Raw genomic sequence first — 21,988 nt, forward strand, 5'->3', positions numbered from 1 at the left:
GAAATGATGCCGTCCCCAAATTATTAATCAATAGTAAAATGGTGGCGAAAAGTGTTCTAAAATGTGTGAGTTTTTCAAATCACTACCTAAACTGAGTGATTGTTACATATTGCAAATTCTGTCAGTCAAACAATTTGTAGATTCGAAAAATAGCTGATGGTGCAAAGAGCAAATAAAGAAAAAACATGGGGCATCTGCTATAGTCACGCAGATTACGTCTGAGAAGACTGGGAAGAGAGATAGAATGAAGGCCCGGAGTGTAGGACGCGCCCTCGTTTCTATGATCCCCTCGAGTCCATGAAGTGAACTAGTTATCGAGTCCTACAAGACCAAGTTGTTGAAAATTATGGAGGTTTTAGTTTCGCTTGAGTAAAAGTACCTTTCATTGTCCTGAGCTTTCTTGATTTAACCGGTGGTAAAAGCCAAAATAAAAGAAAAAATAAGAGAAAATGCACGTAAATCTTGGGGAAAAACTACAATTGAGATTAAATACATGCCTTTTCATCAATTCAAAAAAGAATGTACACTGTCCCTCTTTGCTAGTGAGACATGAATACTGTAAATACTCGCATTAGCTACTTTATTTAAACTCCTATTTGGTTACTTATTATCTATAAGTTATTCCTTATCACCTACTTTACCAACTTACTACTTGACTAATTTTACTGGTTTGGTCGCTAAATCGAAAGCGTCTGCTTCTTTGGCCACTAAACACTTCTCTTTTTTTGGTTTGTGTTTGTGTTTCTTTTTTTACTGCAGCAAATTTTTGTAATTGAAAACAGTGTGAGTAACTGAACTTGCACTTGAAGCCATTTAAACACTACAAACTGAAGTCAAAGCTCCGTGCAACGTAAAAAAAAATTGATAATTCTTGGCGCTGTGTAACTCTGCATTACCATATTCCGTAAGACCCGAGAGATTTTCATTTGTTTCTAACACTACATAATTAACAAATGTTGGCCGAGGTTGAGCAAAATATCGTGATTTGTCAGTGGCGAGCAGATCAATTATCTGAGGGAATATCGCTCGGATTTTCAGTCATGTGAAGCATTTGGAGCAATTGTGCGACAGGGAAAACATGATGGATCATGATTTGCGATAACCAAGTTCAGTAATAGCCTCTTCATCAAAACGAGGCTTGGTGTACAACCATTCATATGAAAATGAGCTTACTTTGCATGTGAATGAAATCTCGTTTTCAGAAGAAAGGATGGGCACCAAGACTCGTTTTAAGAAAGAGACTAAAGGTAATTCGGAGATGGCCTACATTATTTTATCTTTCGATCGCCAAGTAGGTTTTCACATTTAAGTCAATCTCTGGGAGCTCACAGAAGCGATCTGCCAGTTTTTCACCCGAGAGCCTGGTTACAATTACGCATGAGTGGAATATTATTTACAGCAAAACACATTTAGACGGTATTACGCATGAGCAGACCATTATTTGTGGACAGTTATCTGCAGGTCACGTTGTGAGTTCTCGGCCAATGAAAAGGAAGAAAAAATGCATGGAATAATGATAAATGTAGTTTGCATGATTTGATTGATGAAATTCTTCCTTATTTCTATCGCAACAAAACCACGACATCGTAGAACCAAACAGTTAATCTTCGCTTTGTGATTCAATGAATTGTGTAGAAAAATAAAAGTAAGAAGTGTTGCAACATGTAATGGCTTTTCAAAGAATTGCCTAAACTCAGTGATTGTTAATGAAGTAACTTGGGGAATCCCAACTGATAGGAAGCACACCAGTTGACTATTTACAAGCGCGGCGAAGGAGTTGAATATGGGACTAGAAAAAAATACACCAGTCAATGTCTCTCCTTCTCAGAGATTACTGATGTATTTACCTGGAAGCCCGCTTCGGAAGCCTGGGCATGGATAATTGGAAGGCCCGCGGTGCATCACGCGCCCTCCTTTCTAACATACCCTCCAGAGCCGCTGAAGAAGTGAACTAATTAATTGTCATCTGGTTTCGAGTCCTAAAACATCAAGTTATAATTAAACCTTATCAAGGTCTTAGTTTCGCTTTGGTGAAAGTCTCTTTCATTGCCCTGAGCTTTCCTGATTTGGCTGTCGGTAAAAGCCAAAATTAAAGAACAACGCTAAAAAGAGAAAATGCCCCGTAAATCTAGAGAAAAAAAAACTTCAATTATTATTAATATTAAATGCACGTCTGTTAATCAGTTCAAAGGACCTCTGTACAATGCCCGTTCTTGCTAGTGTAAACACTCGCATTAGCTACTTTATTTACACCTGTATTTACGTATTATTTATTAAGTTATTCCTTATCACCTACTCAACTAACTTACTACTTAACCGATTTCACTGTTTTGGTTGCCAACTCGAAAGCGTCCGCTTCCTTGGCCACTACAGACTTCTTTTGTTTGTTTGTTTGTTTGTTTGTTTTGCTGTTTGTTTGTTATTTAATACGACAAATTATTGTAATTAAAACAATTGTGAAAACCTGAACTTGCACTTGAAGCTACTTAAACACTAAAAAATGAAGTCAAAGCTCTGTGCTCTGGTCGTGCGGTGCATCTTAGTCAATGATACTTCGAGAAAAATAATTGGTCTCCCTAACTATCATCAACTGTCATTTACATGATCAACCGGCGCAAAGAAGTTTGCGTTAACTATAATCGATGATAGTTTATTTTAAGCTACCTCTAGCTTCTAAATTGTTTGGTAGTTTTTAAATAGCAGAGAACCGTTTACATGAGAAATCTTGGGTGATCTTGGGTAGAGAACAAGATGCTTTGAAAGCAGGGAGCTTGTACACACCACCCCTACCAGGGATACATTGGGACTTAAAGAGCATGAGCAAACTCGAGATTTGAGGAGCCTGAGTTTTTGACATAACCGATAAAGGGTAGGAGGGGGAGGGATAATCCTCCTGAGGAGAAACTATATCTTGAGTACTTGCTACTGACTACTGACTACTCACTGCGTTACGGAACAATGGGCGAAGTAGTCCCAACCGTTCTTTACCGCGACCGCATTATTGTTATTTTAAGTTCACTCCGAGTATTGTTATGAAAATATTGTAAATCGCTCGCTTCCGAGCCCTTAAGATGTAATTTGGTTTAGTAATGGGGAACTTGTGGATCTCAGTTTTGTTCACCAGTTTATTCATTGTTAGGATTTAGAATGCATGTAATCGCTTTCAAGAAACACTGTAACCAACAGAAAAATATGGAAAAGCCAACAGTAGCCTCTTTTCAGTTAACAACTAGAAACCTTAAGTTATTGTTCTACTTTGTACGTTGCCGATTCTTTGTACACCTGAACATGTGCAACGCCGTTTCACTAACTTTCATTTAGAAAACAAATAGTTCATTATCGGGTCATTTGAGTTTCTTTTCATTATTAAAATCTACCTTCCGTTTCCTCGGGAGCTAGCCAGCTGAACTACATTTCAGTAACAAAGTTTTATTAGTTTCCTCGGAAGTTAGCCAGCTGAACTATTTTTCAGTAATGAAGTTTTATTACTTTCTATTCACCGGATAATTTTCCCTTCCTATCCGTAACACCAATTTAGAATTTCAAATTAAGTATCTCACTCTTAATTTCCTAAGTTTGTTCTATCTTAATTCCAACCTGTCAATTTTAATCTTAAGCTCTCTATTTTTAATTTTGAAAACTTCGTGTTGTTAATTAGATTTCGCTATCTTAATTAAGACTGAGTTTACCAGAGGACCAGGCAGGGGTGATACATGCCATCTCTCCAATTTGGATGAAACTTTGCCAGATTGAAGGGACCACCAAACAACTCTAAAAGACAAAGTGGGCCGACTCTGCGATTTTTCCCTTGGGAGTTAGACCACCCCCCTGGTTTTTTGCCCCAAATCCCAAAAATTGCATTAAAATAAGCATCAAATTTAGACTCCACTCCTGGTTATAGAATAAAATGAATTTTATTGCCATTTCACACAAATAAGGATTGGACCTATCTTAGTTCACAACACGAGTTTTAAGGATTTGAAGCGACAGTTGCTAATCAAGAGTTGCCATTGCATACCTATGTCACGCAAGATTTAGCAATGAGGCAAATTAGCTAGAATTCTGACTCAAATATCGCTTAAGTCCAACTTTCTTTTTGAAAACTAATTTTACCAAGGTTAAGAGCTACTCTTGGCCTGATGAAATCACGCATAACATTTTTGGCATCTGTTAGTTTTTGGTCACAAAGGTTGTTCAATCAACGTGACAAAAGACCAGTTTTAACAAAGAGAGAAGGGAGAAATCTAAGGAAATTAGATATTATAGAATCAATTAATTAACGTTGTTCCTACGTTAATGACATTAACAGTGTCTTTGAATATTATTTATGGCCATTTAAGGTAACTGAACGCAAAATTCCTCGCAATAATCTTTAAAATAACAGTGTATCACGAGCGTAACACCTGAATTCTATTCGTATGATCGAAATATGGGAATGAACTGCCGTGATATTTAGATTCTAAAGCATTGAGGTGTTAGATGCGAGGTTTTAGTGGGCATATCTTGTTGTTTAGATTGCTCTTAAAACCCTGTTCAAGCATCGCAGCTCAAGAACTTGACCTTGCAGTTTGTTATACACTTACTTCACACTCGGCATACGAACGCATCAATCCTAAGTCATATTCTTCGCTGAAATTATTGTTTGCGCTCACGGGCTAACTCTTGAGCTCACACATGGATATCTATTCCATTCTGAGTTGAAAAAAACCTTGAATTATTGATTTTCCCGCATCAGGCATGCAAATTAATCTTCCCGATCTTCAGATAACCCGATTTTGGTCTCGCTTAGGGTGTTCTGGGCAAAATGTCATTATTTTCAGCCGTCAAGGTCTCGCTAAGGGTTGCACGCGAAGAAATGATACTAGTTAAATGGTAAAGATGAAGACTTATGACAATACTTTTATAGACTACTTATAGGCAAAAGTATTCGATGATAAGGTCTTCGCCATCATTAAAAGTCACTGTACTTTTTATTTGTCTGTTTTATAAACTGATCTCTTTTAGGGGTCTGCATAAGCTTCGGCCACGCCCAGATTGGTCTCTTTTAGGGGTTAAATTCAAAATTTCCGACGAGCATCCTCGTCCACTCCATATGAGAGTCACCCCCCCCCCCCCGGGCAGATAACATCGTCAATATAATTTGGAATGCGTGGGAACAAGAGCCGAAGACCTTGGTCAGCGGTAAATAAATTTACCAAATTGATAATCGGTAGTTGATTAGCTAGTTAATATATTAACCTGAAAAGGGACATTGCGTTGTAGAAATGTCCAGAAAACTGTGTTGCGCGCAGTTCAGTGAATGTGCATTCACTTTATCGCAAGTTATGTTATATAACTCGGATTAATTGCGTATGCGTGACACTTGAACTAGTCACGTGATATAGCTTAGAACATTTACGGGCGGGATTTCCCTATTTATACATCTCTATTTATAGATTTTCACACATCGGAAAGTTAAGCATGGCTTCGCTTTTTTGCTCGTTTGTAACTTTTTCGAAAAAAAATGTCCAATATATCTCCACGCTATCTGGGGGTCACAGAATATTTTCCCTTGACCTCTTGTAAAAAAGACATCCGGTCCCATCTGAGGACAGTCAAAGTTTCACAGACTAATATTCTCACAGAGAAGGATTTGATTCTCGCTCGCACGGGTCAGTTTAATGAAGATGGTACTAACATGACAATATGTCCGAGACACCGAGTTGAACATGGCATATTTTGGCGACCGATGAGAAAAGTAAGTAAGTAAGTAAGTAACCTTTATTTAAACACGATAAGTAATTAAGCTTGCAGCTTGTGGGGTCGTGTGTGAATAAACAATAAAGAATAATTACAAAATAAGAATTAAAAACAAATTTACAATGTAAGATGTAATCTAGTTTACATAAAAATTTGCAGCTGATAATAATTACCTAATTATTAAAAATGTGCGTATCCTCTTCATGGTAATCGCAAGGGCAAGCCAGAGAGGGGAGCGACGTTGGAGATGAGGAAAGAAATCATGTCAAAGTGGAACACACTCGTTCCAGTCGGAGCAGGTAAGGGAGGAATATATACTTGCCTACCGCATTTTAAAATTTCACGATGCCCTTGGTTCAAACATTATGTCGGGGGCGTAACCTGAGTGAGGGGTGGGTGGGGATAGGAAGTAATCAACAGAGTTTTATTGGGGAGGTTACCATTTTAAGATCTGAATGATGATTTATGAAAAAAGGAACGGTCTGAACTTCCGACGTAGCCTCCTACGCAGACGTTCTCTCGGCTCGTCACGTAATCTTCCGTCCCCTACAACGGGGAGAAGGAAGATTGCGAGACGAGCTCAAAGAATGTCTGCATAGGAGGCTACGCCCGAAGTACAAACCGTTCCTTTTTATGAATCATCATTCAGATCTTAAAATAGTACCCATTTCAAGCTGAATCCCCCTAAACTAGTCCATTGTAGCGAGTGTTACCCAGGTGTCGTTCGCTTGGCATCAAAGTTTCTGTAGTCTGGAATCAGTAAATCCAGGCTCAAGATCAGGAATCACATCGATGGGATCATGGATCAAAGCCGAAATCTAGAATAAAACGGAAATTTTTTTTAAACCAGGATCAAGAGTAGTTTCCAACTTACAGATCTTGTTACGAGGCCGCTAAATTATGCAAATGAACAGATGTACCAAGTTGGTCGCCCTGACTGATATTTGTTTGGCCCAAAAGGGGCTATTATTCAAGGGATGCAATTCTCATTATCCCTATATCAGAGGGTTAGCTACAACCAGGAAGAGGGCAACGAACAAGACGATCTCTGACAAGAACCATGGGAACTCAAAGCGCAACGCAAATACATAAAAATGTATCGTCGTCATAAGTGGGTGCAGTAGTTTTGATCGCACAAGGACTCATTTTCTTTTGGGGCGGGTGGGCGTTATTTGAGCGAAAGGATATTCAAGAAAATGCGTTAATCACTGTACATTTTTCAAACTTCGCGTATGTTGTATTTACTTAATGTTTGACTGTTTACAGGAATTTGCAAACTTTGTAGAAATGACCACCTTGCCGCTGTACGAGTCGTGAACCCAGGTGAAGATTCGTTCACGTTGCAATCTGAAGAGCCAGCTGTAATGCAATCTGAAGAGTTCACTAGAGCCCCAGAACCCAAACACTAGTTCCTCCCTTAACAACTGCACGCATCGAGTGATTCTGGAAGTCAGCTGGAGGTATGTTTCGCATTGCTGCCTTGTCGATAGGATCTTTAAAACAATCCAAAAGGCAGCGGACTCCAGCTGTGAATAAGGTGCACATAACCAACGCAACACTCACTGCAGAGTTTAAAGTACTTCATCTGTTTCCCCAAGGATACACTACCGGAAGCTTGCCAGATACAATGTCATCGAACATTGCACTGAGTTATTGATTATTTACCTACGAGTTATTAATTAGATATTCGTAAGCACACTCACTAAGGTACTAGAAATAAGAACACTGACATTCCGTTCTTGGTGTACAGCTGCAGCCTAATTAGTCTGGTTACCCAATTTGGTGAGTTTGAGGACGCAAGCTGGGGCCTGGACACTAAACGCCGGAATCGTTAGGAAAAAGCTAAACCATATAACCTCTACTAGCCGTGAAGATACACACAATCTCGTAAATTCTAGAATTGAGCCTTGTCCTGTCAAGGGTAGTCGAATGCAACACAAACAGATATGCTGCAACGGAAGTTTAGTGTTCCTGACTTTTTAAACGTAAGGTGGTCAGTTATAAAATAAGGAAAGATCCGTAGTTATTTTTAGATTCATAGTCTAAAGAAATGTTTCCCAGAAAACCAATCAGGCTCCCGCTGAGGTTCCTAACATTAAAGAAGAATCAGTGCTAATTAGCTTTTCCATGGAGAATCATTTTCCCCTTTGTTGGAGAAGTACTTGAGACAGTCTTTATTTAGTAGTCTGACTAACACTCTATTGCTATTTTCTAATTTCAGCGAGAAACCAAATCCTGTAAGGGGTTGCCCTTGCGTAAAGGTGAAGCCCTGCTAAGTGATGATGGCTCAGATGTATTTTCCTCTGGCTCACAAGAATCCTCAACGGCCATAGAAACATCAATGGAATGGCAGGCAACGCCACAGATACAAATGAAACTTCATTCTCTCAACAATTTTCTAAGACAAGCTGATGGTAGAGTGAGCCCAGTACGATCTCAGCTCAACACAAACGCGGAAGGTGTCTCATCATCCACTACACGCTAATACGAGCGAAAAGGAATGCACGTTGTTGAGGCGAGTCTAGATGCTATAGCCCCAGGGCAGTCTAAATGGCTTCTGCAGCAAGTGCTAGAGGCGTACAGCCAGTCCACCGACTCGGACGTGAACCTCCCTGAGAAAACATTACGTTCCAGGCTTGTCACCCCATACAATAAAGCTACAAATTGGTATACCAGACAGCAAATTCTTTCTGTCTTTGTGGCCGATTACTCTAAGACAGAGTTACTGAGCTTTATTCCAGGTCTGACCTTGTGGAGGATAGATGAGGCCAGAAAACATGCTTTCCGTACTAGCCCAGGCCACATTATTGAACCCCTGTTTTGCAGCGATGCAGGCGTGATCCAGTTAAAGTGGATCACTTTCTTGATTTTATTTCAAGCCCCTCCTTTCTCCAGGACGCAGCCTACGGGACGAAGACCCTAAGATTGTCAGATGGTGAGACAATAGAAATTCCAAATGGGGTGAGGACAGTTGTGGGATCCTGTCTTACTCATTTGTACCAGTCATACTGCTCTGAGTCTGGATTCGAACCCATGGGAAGATCAACCTTGTTGAGCATCCTCAAGGTAACGAGGACGAATATTAATATATCTAGTTTCACTCCCGGAACATGTTTACGCCTTTGATTCTATCTCTAAGAAAAGGATTCGATATAAATAATTCATTTTTAAGAAATGGTTACGTGGACAGGTTTTGGGGCTCGCTAAGATCTTATTAGCCTACTAACTGGACGAATTGTGTGAACAAACTATCTGGCTTTTTATCGATAACTATTTCTCAACTGCTTTGCCCAGATATGCGCTGCTTCCCAGAAGAAATCGTTAGCTGGATTAGACAGCACACAAACCGATGGAGTAACAGCGTTCAGTACTCTGGATGAGGCAACTAATAAACTTTGTACATTGGGTATGTATGTCTCACTGTTAAAAAAATGCTTCTTAGAGCCCATAATACATGTTTGAAAAAAAAAGGAAATGTAAATCAAGACTATAGCACACTCATGTATGTCTGTCCCATTTTTCAGGTTTGTGTGAGCTAACAGCCAGAGACATCAGTGTCCGTCTAAAGTCGTCAAAAACCTATCTTAAGACAGACTATAAAATTCACGTGTCTAGAGCTGATCCCTGCGCTGATCACTGCAATGTGTATGCGCTGAGCACCGATGACCCCGATTACCAAGGGCACTGCGACCATGAGCACAACATAGTCTCTGACAGATGTGATAATTACAGGGATGCTGTTGTGGATCTACAAATGTCGTGATCGTCTCCTACTGTTATCTATAGGTAAGGACTTGTCGGTTGGTTGTCATTTTCGTTCCTGTTTTTATTAGCATTGTACACTTTGGTAAGATTCGTTTTTTGTGTTGTTTTGTTGTCAAGCGGTAGTGATCTGAAAGAAGAAATCATACACGATGTAGACTCAGCTCTCCCTAAACTTGACGAATGGAAAGCTCACATCCTTAGAGCGGCTCACCAGGTTCTGCGAAGAGAGATAATCGATAATCTGTCACCACGACAGGTTCTCCTGATAATGGATTGGGCCATTCAGCTTTCGAGAAACCCAGCGTGACTGGTTTGGCAAAAAGGGCAAATCATGGCATGTGACAGTTGCAGTGACAAGAAGCGATTGTTATGACATTGAGGTAATTACTTCAAAATTGAGTTTTGCTATAATTTAGAAAATGCATGTAGCAAAAAGACGCGTTAGAAACGATGCCCTAATCCCGTTTTATGGGCGTGGCCCAAACACATTTCAACCCCTAATGGGTACCAATTCTCTGAGAACGTATCAGCTGACACTGACATTTCTAAAGCAATAAAAATGCCCACATAAACTTAAAATTTCAAATAGTTGAGTAACAAATAGGTGCTGAATTTTTCCACTTTTACCTAAAAAGGTGCCGTGATAACTCTAACCCTGTCACTTTAGCGGTACCGATCGACGGCACATGAAAATGAAAGATGAGCACCCCCGTCAATCTAACAGAGTAGTCCCTTAGGCAGGGCAACATCCTAACTGTCAGAGCCGGATTAACAAAAGGGTCTGGGATGTATGTCAAACTGTACTGTACACATATTACTGTTGTTTCTAGTTATTTTAGAGCTAACTGTGTTATTTTCCTTGTGTTCCAGGCCCGAACTTACATCCATTTGTTTTAGGATTGCGTTAAAAACTGGTTCGCAGTCGCTTCAATCATAGAACGCACACTGACGACACTGAAAGCAGCAAACCCAAACATTCAAGAGGCATTTTTGCGCAGCGATAATGCAGGATGTTACCATTGTGCTTATCTAATCCTCTCTCTTCCTACCCTTGGAGAGCGCCCAGGCATTACGATACTCAGATATGATTTCAGCGATCCGCAGGCTGGAAAGGACGTCTGTGACCGACGAATTGCCACACTGAAGAGCCATTTGCGGCGTTACATAAATGAAGGTCATGACATTAAAAGTGCTAGTGATATGAAGGCGGTGATCGATCCCTATGGCGGGGTTAAAGGGTGCCAGGCAGCAGTTGTTAAGGTTCAAGAGTCAATCCAGACCATGAAGAAGCACACAATGTCTGGGATTCAGTCTTTGAATAATTTTAGTTTTGAGTCTGGAGGTCTGCGAGTGTGGAGGGCTTATGATGTGGGCCCAGGTAAGCGTTTCAGCAGCCCTTCAGTGTACTGCGAGAGGAGGCTGGTGCTTTTAGATCCACGACTTTGAGAGGTGAGCACCGACAGCCTCAGCCTAACACCGCACAATCTGTTGAAGAAAAGCTGCCAAATGTCGAGGCTACGAGAGTTTATTTCGCTTTCCCCGAGGAGGGATGCACAAATACATATCAGTCTTTTGTAAATCTGCTGAAACACATGGACGTTGGAAAACGCCTTGTGAGATTAGAGAGAGAAACTACATATGACAGCATCAAGAGAAAATGAGCCGAGACGTGCAAGGAGGTGTCTGGAAGCTACATACACAAAGAAACAGGGTCGAGCTCCCAAACGGCCTGTGCTGATCCCGCATGTGAAGTTGCTAAAGGATGGGCTCTGAAAACATCACGAAAAGCAACTCGCTTTTCCGAGAAGGTGAAGACATATCCAAAAAGAACATTCCTGGAAGGCGAGGAGACAGGGAGAAAGCAAAGTGCTGTGGATGTGTGCAGCAAAATTAAAACTCTGCGTGATGGTAATAGCAGGAAAATGTTCAATAAAGAAGAGTGGCTTGTTGCTGACCAAATAGCTAGGTACTTCAGCAGATTGTCTGTGATGTACAGAAGTGGCCGACTAGCCATAGAGGAGGACTTTGTTGCAGAGGCAGAAGAGATCTCAACCAGGCTTGAAATTTGAAGGCAGCTGGAATTATGATACAACGAATAAGTTAATTACATATGTAATATTGCCTCTACTACTTCTTACTGTCCTTCCAGGAGAATCAGGATTAGGCAGTCTTGTAAAAAAAGCAAATTATTTATTTCGCAGCAATGTAGCGTCAGTTATGCATGTACGTGGGAGCTTGCTAAACAGTCACGAATAGCCCAGAGCGAGTCTAGTTTCTAGGTCGAGTGCCCAGAAAAATTCAAAATGTTTGAGCAGAGCGGAGGCGTTGCTAACGTGTATGCGGCCATGTGCGCTTGTGCGGGCGCCAGGTCGAAGGGAACCTCAGCTAAATCCTCTTTTGGCTCAGCTGATTTCAAAGTTCTTCAAGCATCTTATTACTCGCAGACATGATTATTTAAAATGGTTTTGCTATAAGGTACAATCTTTGTTGTTGCTAATTCAGAATAGAAACGTTCAGAAGAAAAACGTATTTTCATAATTGCTCAAAAGTAATGAAGTTTCACGGTAGCCAAAGTATGCACGCACGTGCAAGACGAGAAATTTGCATCATCCGCACGCAAATGATGATTTTGTTCATTGGAGAGCTCCATCGACTTCGACAGATGTTCCAACCAGAGGAGGTATCTGAGTAGGAAAATAGGACAAATGGTAGACGTTGAGTTAATCAGAGTGCTCTCTTTACGTATTGTGGTACATGAAAAATTGTCTTTGCTTACTCCAGTTGATAAAACCGCTGACCAACTTTCTGGGCTCATGTAATCGTGGTGGACTCTATCTACGGCGTTACACAAGATTAATTTGCATGCCTGATAATTCAAGGTTTTTTTGAACTCAGAATGGAATAGAGTTCGTCTGCCGAGAGTGTGACGTAAGTGTTGACATTGACAAACTGCAAGGTCAAGCTCTTGGCCTGCGTTGATTGAACAGGGTTTTAAGAGCAATCTAAACAACAAGATATGCTCTGTTAAACTCGCATCTAACACCTCAATGCTTTAGAATCTAAATATCACGGCAGTTCATTCCCATATTTCGATCATACGAATAGAATTCAGGTGTTATGCTCGTGATACACTGTTATTTTAAAGATTATTGCGAGGACTTTTGCGTTCAGTTACCTTCAATAGCCAAAAATAATATTCAAAGACACTGTTGATGTCATTAATGTAGGAACAACGTTAATTAATTGATTCTATAATATCTAATTTCCTTAGATTTCTCCCTTCTCTCTTTGTTAAAACTGGTCTTTTGTCACGTTGATTGAACAACCTTTGTGACCAAAAACTAACAGATGCCAAAAATTTTATTAGTAATTTCATCAGGCCAAGAGTGGCTCTTAACCTTGGTAAAATTAGTTTTAAAAAAGAAAGTTGGACTTACGTGATATTTGAGTCAGAATTCTAGCTAATTTGCCTCATTGCTAAATCTTGCGTTACATAGGTATGCAATGACAACTCTCGATTGGCACCTGTCTCTTCAAATCCCTTGAAACTCGTGTTGTGAACTAAGATAGGTCCAATCCTTATTTGTGTGAAATGGCAATAAAATTCATTCTATTCTGTAACCAGGAGTGGAGTCTAAATTTGATGCTTATTTTAATGCAATTTTTGGGATTTGAGGCAAAAAACCAGTGGAAAGGGGGGGGGGGGGTCTAACTCCCAAGGGAAAAATCGCAGAGCCGGCCCACTTTGTCTTTTAGAGTTGTTTGGTGGTCCCTTCAATCTGGCAAAGTTTCATCCAAATTGAAGAGATGGCATGTATCACCCCTGCCTGGTCCTCTGGCAAACTCAGTCTTAAGTACTTTCCGCTCGTATTGTACGCTAGAGGTTGCATTATCATATTGTAAACACTTGACGTGTTAAGGATGATATATAAGCAAGTACGTTTGTAAAGCTCTTTCGATTAGATCAATTACATGGATTACGATTAAACTATTGTCGGACCAAGTTATGTCTCTTCCTCGACGTCCGTAGTGAAGACTATTGAAGTAGATCCTCGTGTACCAGGAAATCGTGACGAATTTCCGTTCCCGCAGGTAAGCAGTGCTCTCCAGAGTTAGATTCCCCCAGTTGTCAGTTCAAGTGTCCGTTTAGTCCGAAATTTACAGTGCTTGCAGGAAAAACCTTTCGTCACAACTGATCCTTTACTGCTACTTTCGTTTCTCATTAACCAGCCTTGTCACGGAGTTACTCCTTGCAAAAATTAAAGCGTCCCATTGATTCAAACTGTGTCTGTATTCAGGGAACAGCTGGGCGCTATCTTAGATTTCAATGTCAGACATTGGGTATGACGCTGGTGCAAGGCAAGCCTGCAAAAGTAGAAACATAAAGAATCACTTTATCCCTGACTGAGATATGCTCGCCAAATAAAACGATTTACTCCTTCATATAAAACAGGTCAAAGGTATTCCCAATATAACCAATGTATAAAATTTCTTCTTTCTTTAAGAAGGCGGATTTTTGTTTTGCTCGAGAGGAATACACAATGGACCAGCTTTAGCAAAATAACGTGATATTAGTGGTAGCTCTGTGCTGATTTTTAGCATACCCAAGTGTCTGCCTCAGTGCTGGGAAAATTTGGTAGTGTGATTGCCCACACAGGCATTCAGAGTGCGACTCCAATAGTTTTGTGAGCTTTTGCGCGTTTTTATAGCTCAAAGGTATAATTGAAAAAATGCCAGTAAATCACTTTCAACAACATTATATGTTAAGTAGAGCATCGTCTAGATTACGCTTAAACACTGATACTGCACACTCTCTGATCAAGTAGAATTCTACGAGAAATTAAAAACTCGTTGACCGTTTGTAAATATTTGCATTGGTTCAGGAGATATTTAAGTTTGAAAATTGCGTAAAATCTGCAAATGAGAGGGATGATGATGTCATACACTCAGCCAAATGCTACATGAAGTGTATAAATTCTTGGCTTGCACCGTCACGCAATTTAAACGTAATGCGAAAACCATTTAGCGGATAAAGTTAAGAATTTGTGATGCTATAGGAGATTGATAAAAAAGACACTTGTCCAAGATTTAAGTCTGCGCGTTTTCCTAAACTTCAAATATTTGACGAAATATTTTGCACAAATTTTTAGAGTCCAGTATGGAGCCGCCATGTTGATGTACCTCCGTGGGACACCAACATGGCGGCCGGAAAATAGGGTAAACACGTGGAACTTACTTTGGCTATTAAGGCGACTGATTATCTGTACTGACAAAGACAAGCATTTACATAAGCACTTTTTCTAATACTTTAACTTCTGAATAGGCTAAAAATCACGAGATAAGTATATATGTTTCGAGAAACGCGTTGGTAGCTTTATGTCACGCACCAACATAACTCTGAAATTCAAAATGCACTGGTTTCCAGACGAAGCAGGCTACTAGCTGAAAAGTTGTAAACAGATATAAATGTTCGCCCTCTTATGCCTGATGAGGATAACAACTTTGGTGGCTCTTTAGTTTTCGATTTGAGAAAATGATGACGTCACGTGCAAGCCAAGAATAGAGCTATCTCGGTCAATTTGCAGCAGAAACCATTGAAACTTGGTAGGCTATTATTCCTACATGCAACATACCTACGGCTATAAAACTTTTGATTCCCACAGCAACTCACTCTTTCCAAGTCCCCTCGAACCTAATTTCAATATTTTAATGATTTTCAGCTTGAAAAACATTAAACAAGGCCATAAACTGACCTAACATATTTATATGCTTGCTGGATCATGCAGATAAGGTACCCTTGGCAAATATCAATACAGAACGCTAAAGGTAGCCAGAAAAGTCTTTAATATCGGGGAGGTCTGGAACCCAGTATGTTGCCATGGTAACAAAATCTTATTTTCATAATATGGAGCACCTCTACTGGAATCGTACTGCCGAGAATTAAACATTTCTGATTCAAATTGGCTGACATATCTTTGTTTATAATATTTAAACAAGATCCGGTTGAGTTTATGACGTCATCGCTTAGTTAGTCTGCATATTTTAAAAACTTGAATATATCTCGAACGATAAGAAATAATTGAAAATAGTAAACAGAGTTTTTCTTTTCCTACAGACTACTTGTCTATGTTTTAAAATGACTTAAATAGGAAAACTAGCGCTAAAAAGTCACGACGTTTTGACCTCCCCGAGGTCATTTTGAAGTGAGTAAAATTTGTAAGTTAGCATAAATATGTTAAAAAACAAGTTATAAGAGATAAAAATGGCGAACGCTAAAATGTGATAAAATATGTGAAAAAGTGTTAAAAATATACGATGGAAAAATAAAATAATCTTAGCAAGACTTGCTTGAAACAAATAATTTGGCGCGAATTGAATCGCACTGTTTGTTTAGCGTTGATTTCAGTTCCTTGGTAAAAAAAGCATTTCAAAAATAAGGCAATCAAATTTGTTCTGACACTTTCTTAAGATTCGAAAGCTCTGTGCGATGTCTTCTGGCTCCACATCGTGCTGCTCTCTGAGATGGTTTCCGATTACAGAACCTCTGTGTTCTTCAATTCGTTGGTGTAGGTGTCGACACGTGTAGCCGACATAGCCTGCATCACACAGGCCACACTGAAATGAATACACCACGCATTGTTGACTCACAAGAGGCGGTTTGTCTCCCTTGACCTTAATTTCATCCTTGATCTTTCTACTTGTGTAACCTGGGCTAATATCTGCGTTGATCTTCCGACTGAGGTCAGCCAGCTGTTTGCGTACTACGTTTGCAGATTTCTGGTCCTTGTAGGGCAACACGATTCTGATTGGGGCTTCTCTTTTATCAGCCACTCGGGTATGTGACTCCTCGGACACTTTTGTTTCAGTGAATCTGCGAATGGTTGACTGTGCAAGGTCGTCAGGATAGCGCAGTCGGGAGAAGATCTGTTTTCGTCGTTCACATTCCTCGTGAAAAAACTTCCACGTAGACGAGAGTTGAAACGCACGGTTAAGCTTGGTGTTCAGCAGTTACTGTTTGTATCTGGCGTCAACGTGGCTGTGGTAGTGTTGCAAAAGTCCTTTGGCCGTCTGTTTTCTGTAGACCGTGGTGTCTAGGCGGCAGCCATTCCTGATAACATCAGAGAAAGGGAAGCCTGCCATTTTCTTCGAGCTCCATTGTAAAATCGATAGAGGGATGACTTTTGTTTAATCTCTCCAGAAATTCTGAGGCTGCTTACGGTTCCGACATCGCGCTGAGTGTATCATCTACAAAGCGTTTGTAGAAGATATTTCTAGCTGTATCTTGATTTAGCACGTAAAGGCGTTTCTTATGAGGGAACCCAGTGGTGTTCCCATAGCTACAGCGTCCACTTGTTCATACATGTTTCCTTCTCTTTTTCACATATTTTATCACATTTTAGCTTTCGCCATTTTATCTATTATAACTTGTTTTTTTAACATATTTATGCTAACTTGGAAATTTTACTCACTTGAAAATGACCTTGGAGAGATCGAGACGTGAATTTTTACCGCTAGTTTTTATTTCAAAATCGATTTCTAAGGAACTACTTATTAAATAGGAAAGATGCGATTTTCATCATAGTACCTCTTTAAGGAAACTTATTCTTGTTTTCCAAAGTCAAATGTCACGTTATCTCCAATCAGCATAAACGGCGCCCACGCGGAAACCATTTCAAAGCCGTTACCTCTCATCCACTTCATGGCCTGGTGAAGAGATTCACTGGCACTCTTACCACGAACAAGATGCTTGTAGAAATGAAGCATCAGCTGCTCTGTTGCCTCGTCACTTATGGCCCATAGAGCCACCAAAACGGACCGTGCACCGGATCCCAAGAACGCTCGAGCGATCCCTATGACTCCTTCGGCTCTAATCTGCCCACGTGCACTATGACAGCAGCTAAGTACCACCAGTTTAGCTCGCAGTTGAACTTTTGCAATGTCAGACATCGTCAATAGGTAATCTTCTTCAGCTGAAATCCTGTTAGGAGGGCGTACTGGGGAAAGGGCAATTTCTCCTCGGTCAGCATTACCATGGGCTGCAAAATGTATTAGACTCAGTGAATGTAACCTGTCAAGTACCACCTGCTTTGTTGCGTGCTGTCCTAACAAAGGTTGAACACCTAGCATTCGTCCAATCATTACTGCTTCCTTTAATGCACAGGGTAACCTACACAAGGTCATTTTCTCTCCTTTGTAAAGGACCGTACCGACTGCTGGATCTCCCACTATCAGAGCACCGGTCTGACTGTGATAGTCTGCAGGACTGTCCTGAATGAGCTTTAGAGTCGTCAAAGAAGGAACGATGCGGATTCTAAATTTCTCTGATAAATACTTCCCGCCTTCATCCTTTAACGCTGGAAATGGAACTTGGTTTAAGCAGCGATCAGGAACAACAATGAGCTCCGGCTCCTCAAGTAGATCAGCAACCGGACTGATTAACATTCTGTAGTACAAAGAAAAGCTCGATTCAGAGTTTCCACTTTCTTCATCTTCTTGCTCTATAAGTCTCAATGCTGTGAGGCTCTGAACGTCATTTAAGGATCGATCTTCGCAATCTTCCTCCGGTACAATACCAAAGCTTCGAAAGCTTGTAGCGAAGAAATCAGCCAACTTCCCAACTAGTCCGGCACCAACTAGCTTCTCATCTACTGTTATTCTTCGGAAATGAATGATTCCACTTGTCTTGAGAACCCAGAAAAACAGATCATGATCATGATAAGAAATGTACAGACAAGAAGAGTTGCTTTCTTTTTCCATAACACTTTCAATACCAATCCACGATTGCGGATCAGCTGAGATGTGGCTTTGAACAGAATACCGAGTTACCATCAAGTCTGCTAATGCTCTAGCCCGTGGCAGCTCTAAAATATAAAGGGCATGGTTCGGATTTCCCCAAAAACAAAGGAATGCACTAAGATTCCGGTAGGGAAAACTGCGAACATCTGAAGACGATACCTTAAAATCGTCGTTGTCCCGTAAAAAACGTCGTAAAGATTCGCTTTTATCCATACTCAGAAACAGACAGTCAAACGCTTCCCGGATCTTGTATTGGGATAACTTCACCACTGTAAGAAGACAAAGACTTTGAAACTCTTTGTCTAAGTCCTTAATGTCTCGAGTAATTGACAGTGCCTTCTGAATGTAATCTTCAGCCATGACATATTCACCAACCGATTGATACAATGCTCCTAAGTTTCCATAATCCCCTGCCTCCCCTTCTCTGTCACCAATTTGTATTCTGATGGCAATTGCTTTCTCAAGATATTCTTTAGCCTTGTCATATTGACCAAGAGATTTAAACACAGTTCCTAAGTTTCCGTACGAGCTGCCTTCTCCCTTTTTGTCACCAATTTGTATTCTGATGACCAGTGCTTTCTCAAGATATTTTTTAGCCTTGTCATATTCACCAAGAGATGTAAACACAGTTCCTAAGTTTCCGTACGAGGTGGCTTCTCCCTTTTTGTCACCAATTTGCATTCTGATGGCAAGTGCTTTCTCAAGATATTCTTTAGCCTTGTCATATTCACCAAGAGATGTAAACACAGTTCCTAAGTTTCCGTAATCTGCTGCTTCTCCCTTTTTGTCACCAATTTGCATTCTGATGGCAAGTGCTTTCTCAAGATATTCTTTAGCCTTGTCATATTCACCAAGAGATGTAAACACAGTTCCTAAGTTTCCGTAATCTGCTGCTTCTCCCTTTTTGTCACCAATTTGCATTTTGATGGCAAGTGCTTTCTCAAAATATTCTTTAGCCTTGTTATATTCACCAAGAGATGTAAACACAGTTCCTAAGTTTCCGTACGAGCTGGCTTCTCCCTCTTTGTCGCCAATTTGTATTCTGATAGCAAGTGCTCTCTCAAGATATTCTTTAGCCTTGTCATATTCACCAAGAGATTTAAACACAGTTCCTAAGTTTCCGTAATCTGCTGCTTCTCCCTCTTTGTCACCAATTTGCATTCTGATGGCAAGTGCTTTCTCAAGATATTCTTTAGCCTTGTCATATTCACCAAGAGATTTAAACACAGTTCCTAAGTTTCCGTACGAGCTGCCTTCTCCCTCTTTGTCGCCAATTTGTATTCTGATAGCAAGTGCTCTCTCAAGATATTCTTTAGCCTTGTCATATTCACCAAGAGATGTGAACACAGTTCCTAAGTTTCCGTAATCTGCTGCTTCTCCCTCTTTGTCACCAATTTGCATTCTGATGGCAAGTGCTTTCTCAAGATATTCTTTAGCCTTGTCATATTCACCAAGAGATGTAAACACAGTTCCTAAGTTTCCGTAATCTGCTGCTTCTCCCTTTTTGTCACCAATTTGCATTCTGATGGCAAGTGCTTTCTCAAGATATTCTTTAGCCTTGTCATATTCACCAAGAGATGTAAACACAGTTCCTAAGTTTCCGTAATCTGCTGCTTCTCCCTCTTTGTCACCAATTTGCATTCTGATGGCAAGTGCTTTCTCAAGATATTCTTTAGCCTTGTCATATTCACCAAGAGATGTAAACACAGTTCCTAAGTTTCCGTAATCTGCTGCTTCTCCCTCTTTGTCACCAATTTGCATTCTGATGGCAAGTGCTTTCTCAAGATATTCTTTAGCGTTGTCATATTGACCAAGAGATTTAAACACAGTTCCTAAGTTTCCGTAATCTGCTGCTTCTCCCTCTTTGTCACCAATTTGCATTTTGATGGCAAGTGCTTTCTCAAGATATTCTTTAGCCTTGTTATATTCACCAAGAGATGTAAACACAGTTCCTAAGTTTCCGTACGAGCTGGCTTCTCCCTCTTTGTCGCCAATTTGTATTCTGATAGCAAGTGCTCTCTCAAGATATTCTTTAGCCTTGTCATATTCACCAAGAGATGTAAACACAGTTCCTAAGTTTCCGTAATCTGCTGCTTCTCCCTCTTTGTCACCAATTTGCATTCTGATGGCAAGTGCTTTCTCAAGATATTCTTTAGCCTTGTCATATTCACCAAGAGATGTAAACACAGTTCCTAAGTTTCCGTACGAGCTGCCTTCTCCCTCTTTGTCGCCAATTTGTATTCTGATAGCAAGTGCTCTCTCAAGATATTCTTTAGCCTTGTCATATTCACCAAGAGATGTGAACACAGTTCCTAAGTTTCCGTAATCTGCTGCTTCTCCCTCTTTGTCACCAATTTGCATTCTGATGGCAAGTGCTTTCTCAAGATATTCTTTAGCCTTGTCATATTCACCAAGAGATGTAAACACAGTTCCTAAGTTTCCGTAATCTGCTGCTTCTCCCTTTTTGTCACCAATTTGCATTCTGATGGCAAGTGCTTTCTCAAGATATTCTTTAGCCTTGTCATATTCACCAAGAGATGTAAACACAGTTCCTAAGTTTCCGTAATCTGCTGCTTCTCCCTTTTTGTCACCAATTTGCATTCTGATGGCAAGTGCTTTCTCAAGATATTCTTTAGCCTTGTCATATTCACCAAGAGATGTAAACACAGTTCCTAAGTTTCCGTAATCTGCTGCTTCTCCCTCTTTGTCACCAATTTGCATTCTGATGGCAAGTGCTTTCTCAAGATATTCTTTAGCCTTGTCATATTCACCAAGAGATGTAAACACAGTTCCTAAGTTTCCGTACGAGGTGGCTTCTCCCTTTTTGTCACCAATTTGTATTCTGATGGCAAGTGCTTTCTCAAGATATTCTTTAGCCTTGTCATATTCACCAAGAGATGTAAACACAGTTCCTAAGTTTCCGTAATCTGCTGCTTCTCCCTCTTTGTCACCAATTTGCATTCTGATGGCAAGTGCTTTCTCAAGATATTCTTTAGCCTTGTCATATTCACCAAGAGATGTAAACACAGTTCCTAAGTTTCCGTAATCTGCTGCTTCTCCCTCTTTGTCACCAATTTGCATTCTGATGGCAAGTGCTTTCTCAAGATATTCTTTAGCCTTGTCATATTGACCAAGAGATTTAAACACAGTTCCTAAGTTTCCGTACGAGGTGGCTTCTCCCTTTTTGTCACCAATTTGTATTCTGATAAAAAGTGCTTTCTCAAGATATTCTTTAGCCTTGTCATATTCACTAAGAGATTTAAACACAGTTCCTAAGTTTGCGTAAACTGTTGCCTCTCTCTTTTTGTCACCAAGTTGTAATGTGATGGCAAGGGCTTTCTCAAGATATTCTTTAGCTATGTCGTAGTCACCAAGGTAATAAGATATAATTCCAATCTTTTCATCAATGTATGCTTCATTCTTCCTATCTCCCATTTCTTTCGTGATATTGATCGCTTTCTTATAAAGTTCTCTTGCGTCTAGGTATTTATACTGCTGTCGATATATGTCGGCCAGTTTTACAGTAAGATTCCCTTCTTCATGTTTTTTACCACGTTCGCGGAAAATGTCAAGAAGTTTTCTGCCGTAGGTTAGTGCTTCTGTGTGATCAGGGATAAGACAGTACGCCTTGAAGATTGTCATATGGATACCAATATAAAGTAAATTGAAAACTTCTCCTTTCGTTTTT

The 21,988-nt window shown here is 40.2% G+C and overlaps 2 protein-coding genes across 2 annotated transcripts in view; one reads left to right on the plus strand and one right to left on the minus strand.

Annotated features, from left to right (window-relative positions):
* Positions 1-4,793: 4,793 nt before the first annotated feature.
* Positions 4,794-12,758, plus strand: LOC145482236 (uncharacterized). Its single transcript, XM_081460873.1, has 3 exons — positions 4,794-8,805; positions 9,034-9,145; positions 9,264-12,758. The coding sequence occupies exons 1-3, from the start codon at positions 8,773-8,775 to the stop codon at positions 9,500-9,502; spliced, it is 384 nt and encodes a 127-aa protein (XP_081316999.1). The 5' UTR covers positions 4,794-8,772; the 3' UTR covers positions 9,503-12,758.
* An 88-nt stretch (positions 12,759-12,846) lies between these two features.
* The window catches only part of LOC145480935 (uncharacterized), a 49,989-nt gene continuing 40,847 nt past the window's right edge, over positions 12,847-21,988 (minus strand). Inside the window, exons 5-6 of the mRNA XM_081459281.1 lie at positions 17,090-21,795; positions 12,847-13,869 (exon numbers count right to left, since the gene is read on the minus strand). Of these exons, the coding sequence (XP_081315407.1) occupies positions 17,104-21,795 (4,692 nt within the window). The 3' untranslated portion in view covers positions 12,847-13,869; positions 17,090-17,103. The remainder of the gene's footprint in view (positions 13,870-17,089; positions 21,796-21,988) is intronic.

Source organism: Orbicella franksi, chromosome 1, assembly GCF_964199315.1.
Source record: "Orbicella franksi chromosome 1, jaOrbFran1.1, whole genome shotgun sequence".
Classification (NCBI taxonomy): Eukaryota; Metazoa; Cnidaria; class Anthozoa; order Scleractinia; family Merulinidae; genus Orbicella; species Orbicella franksi.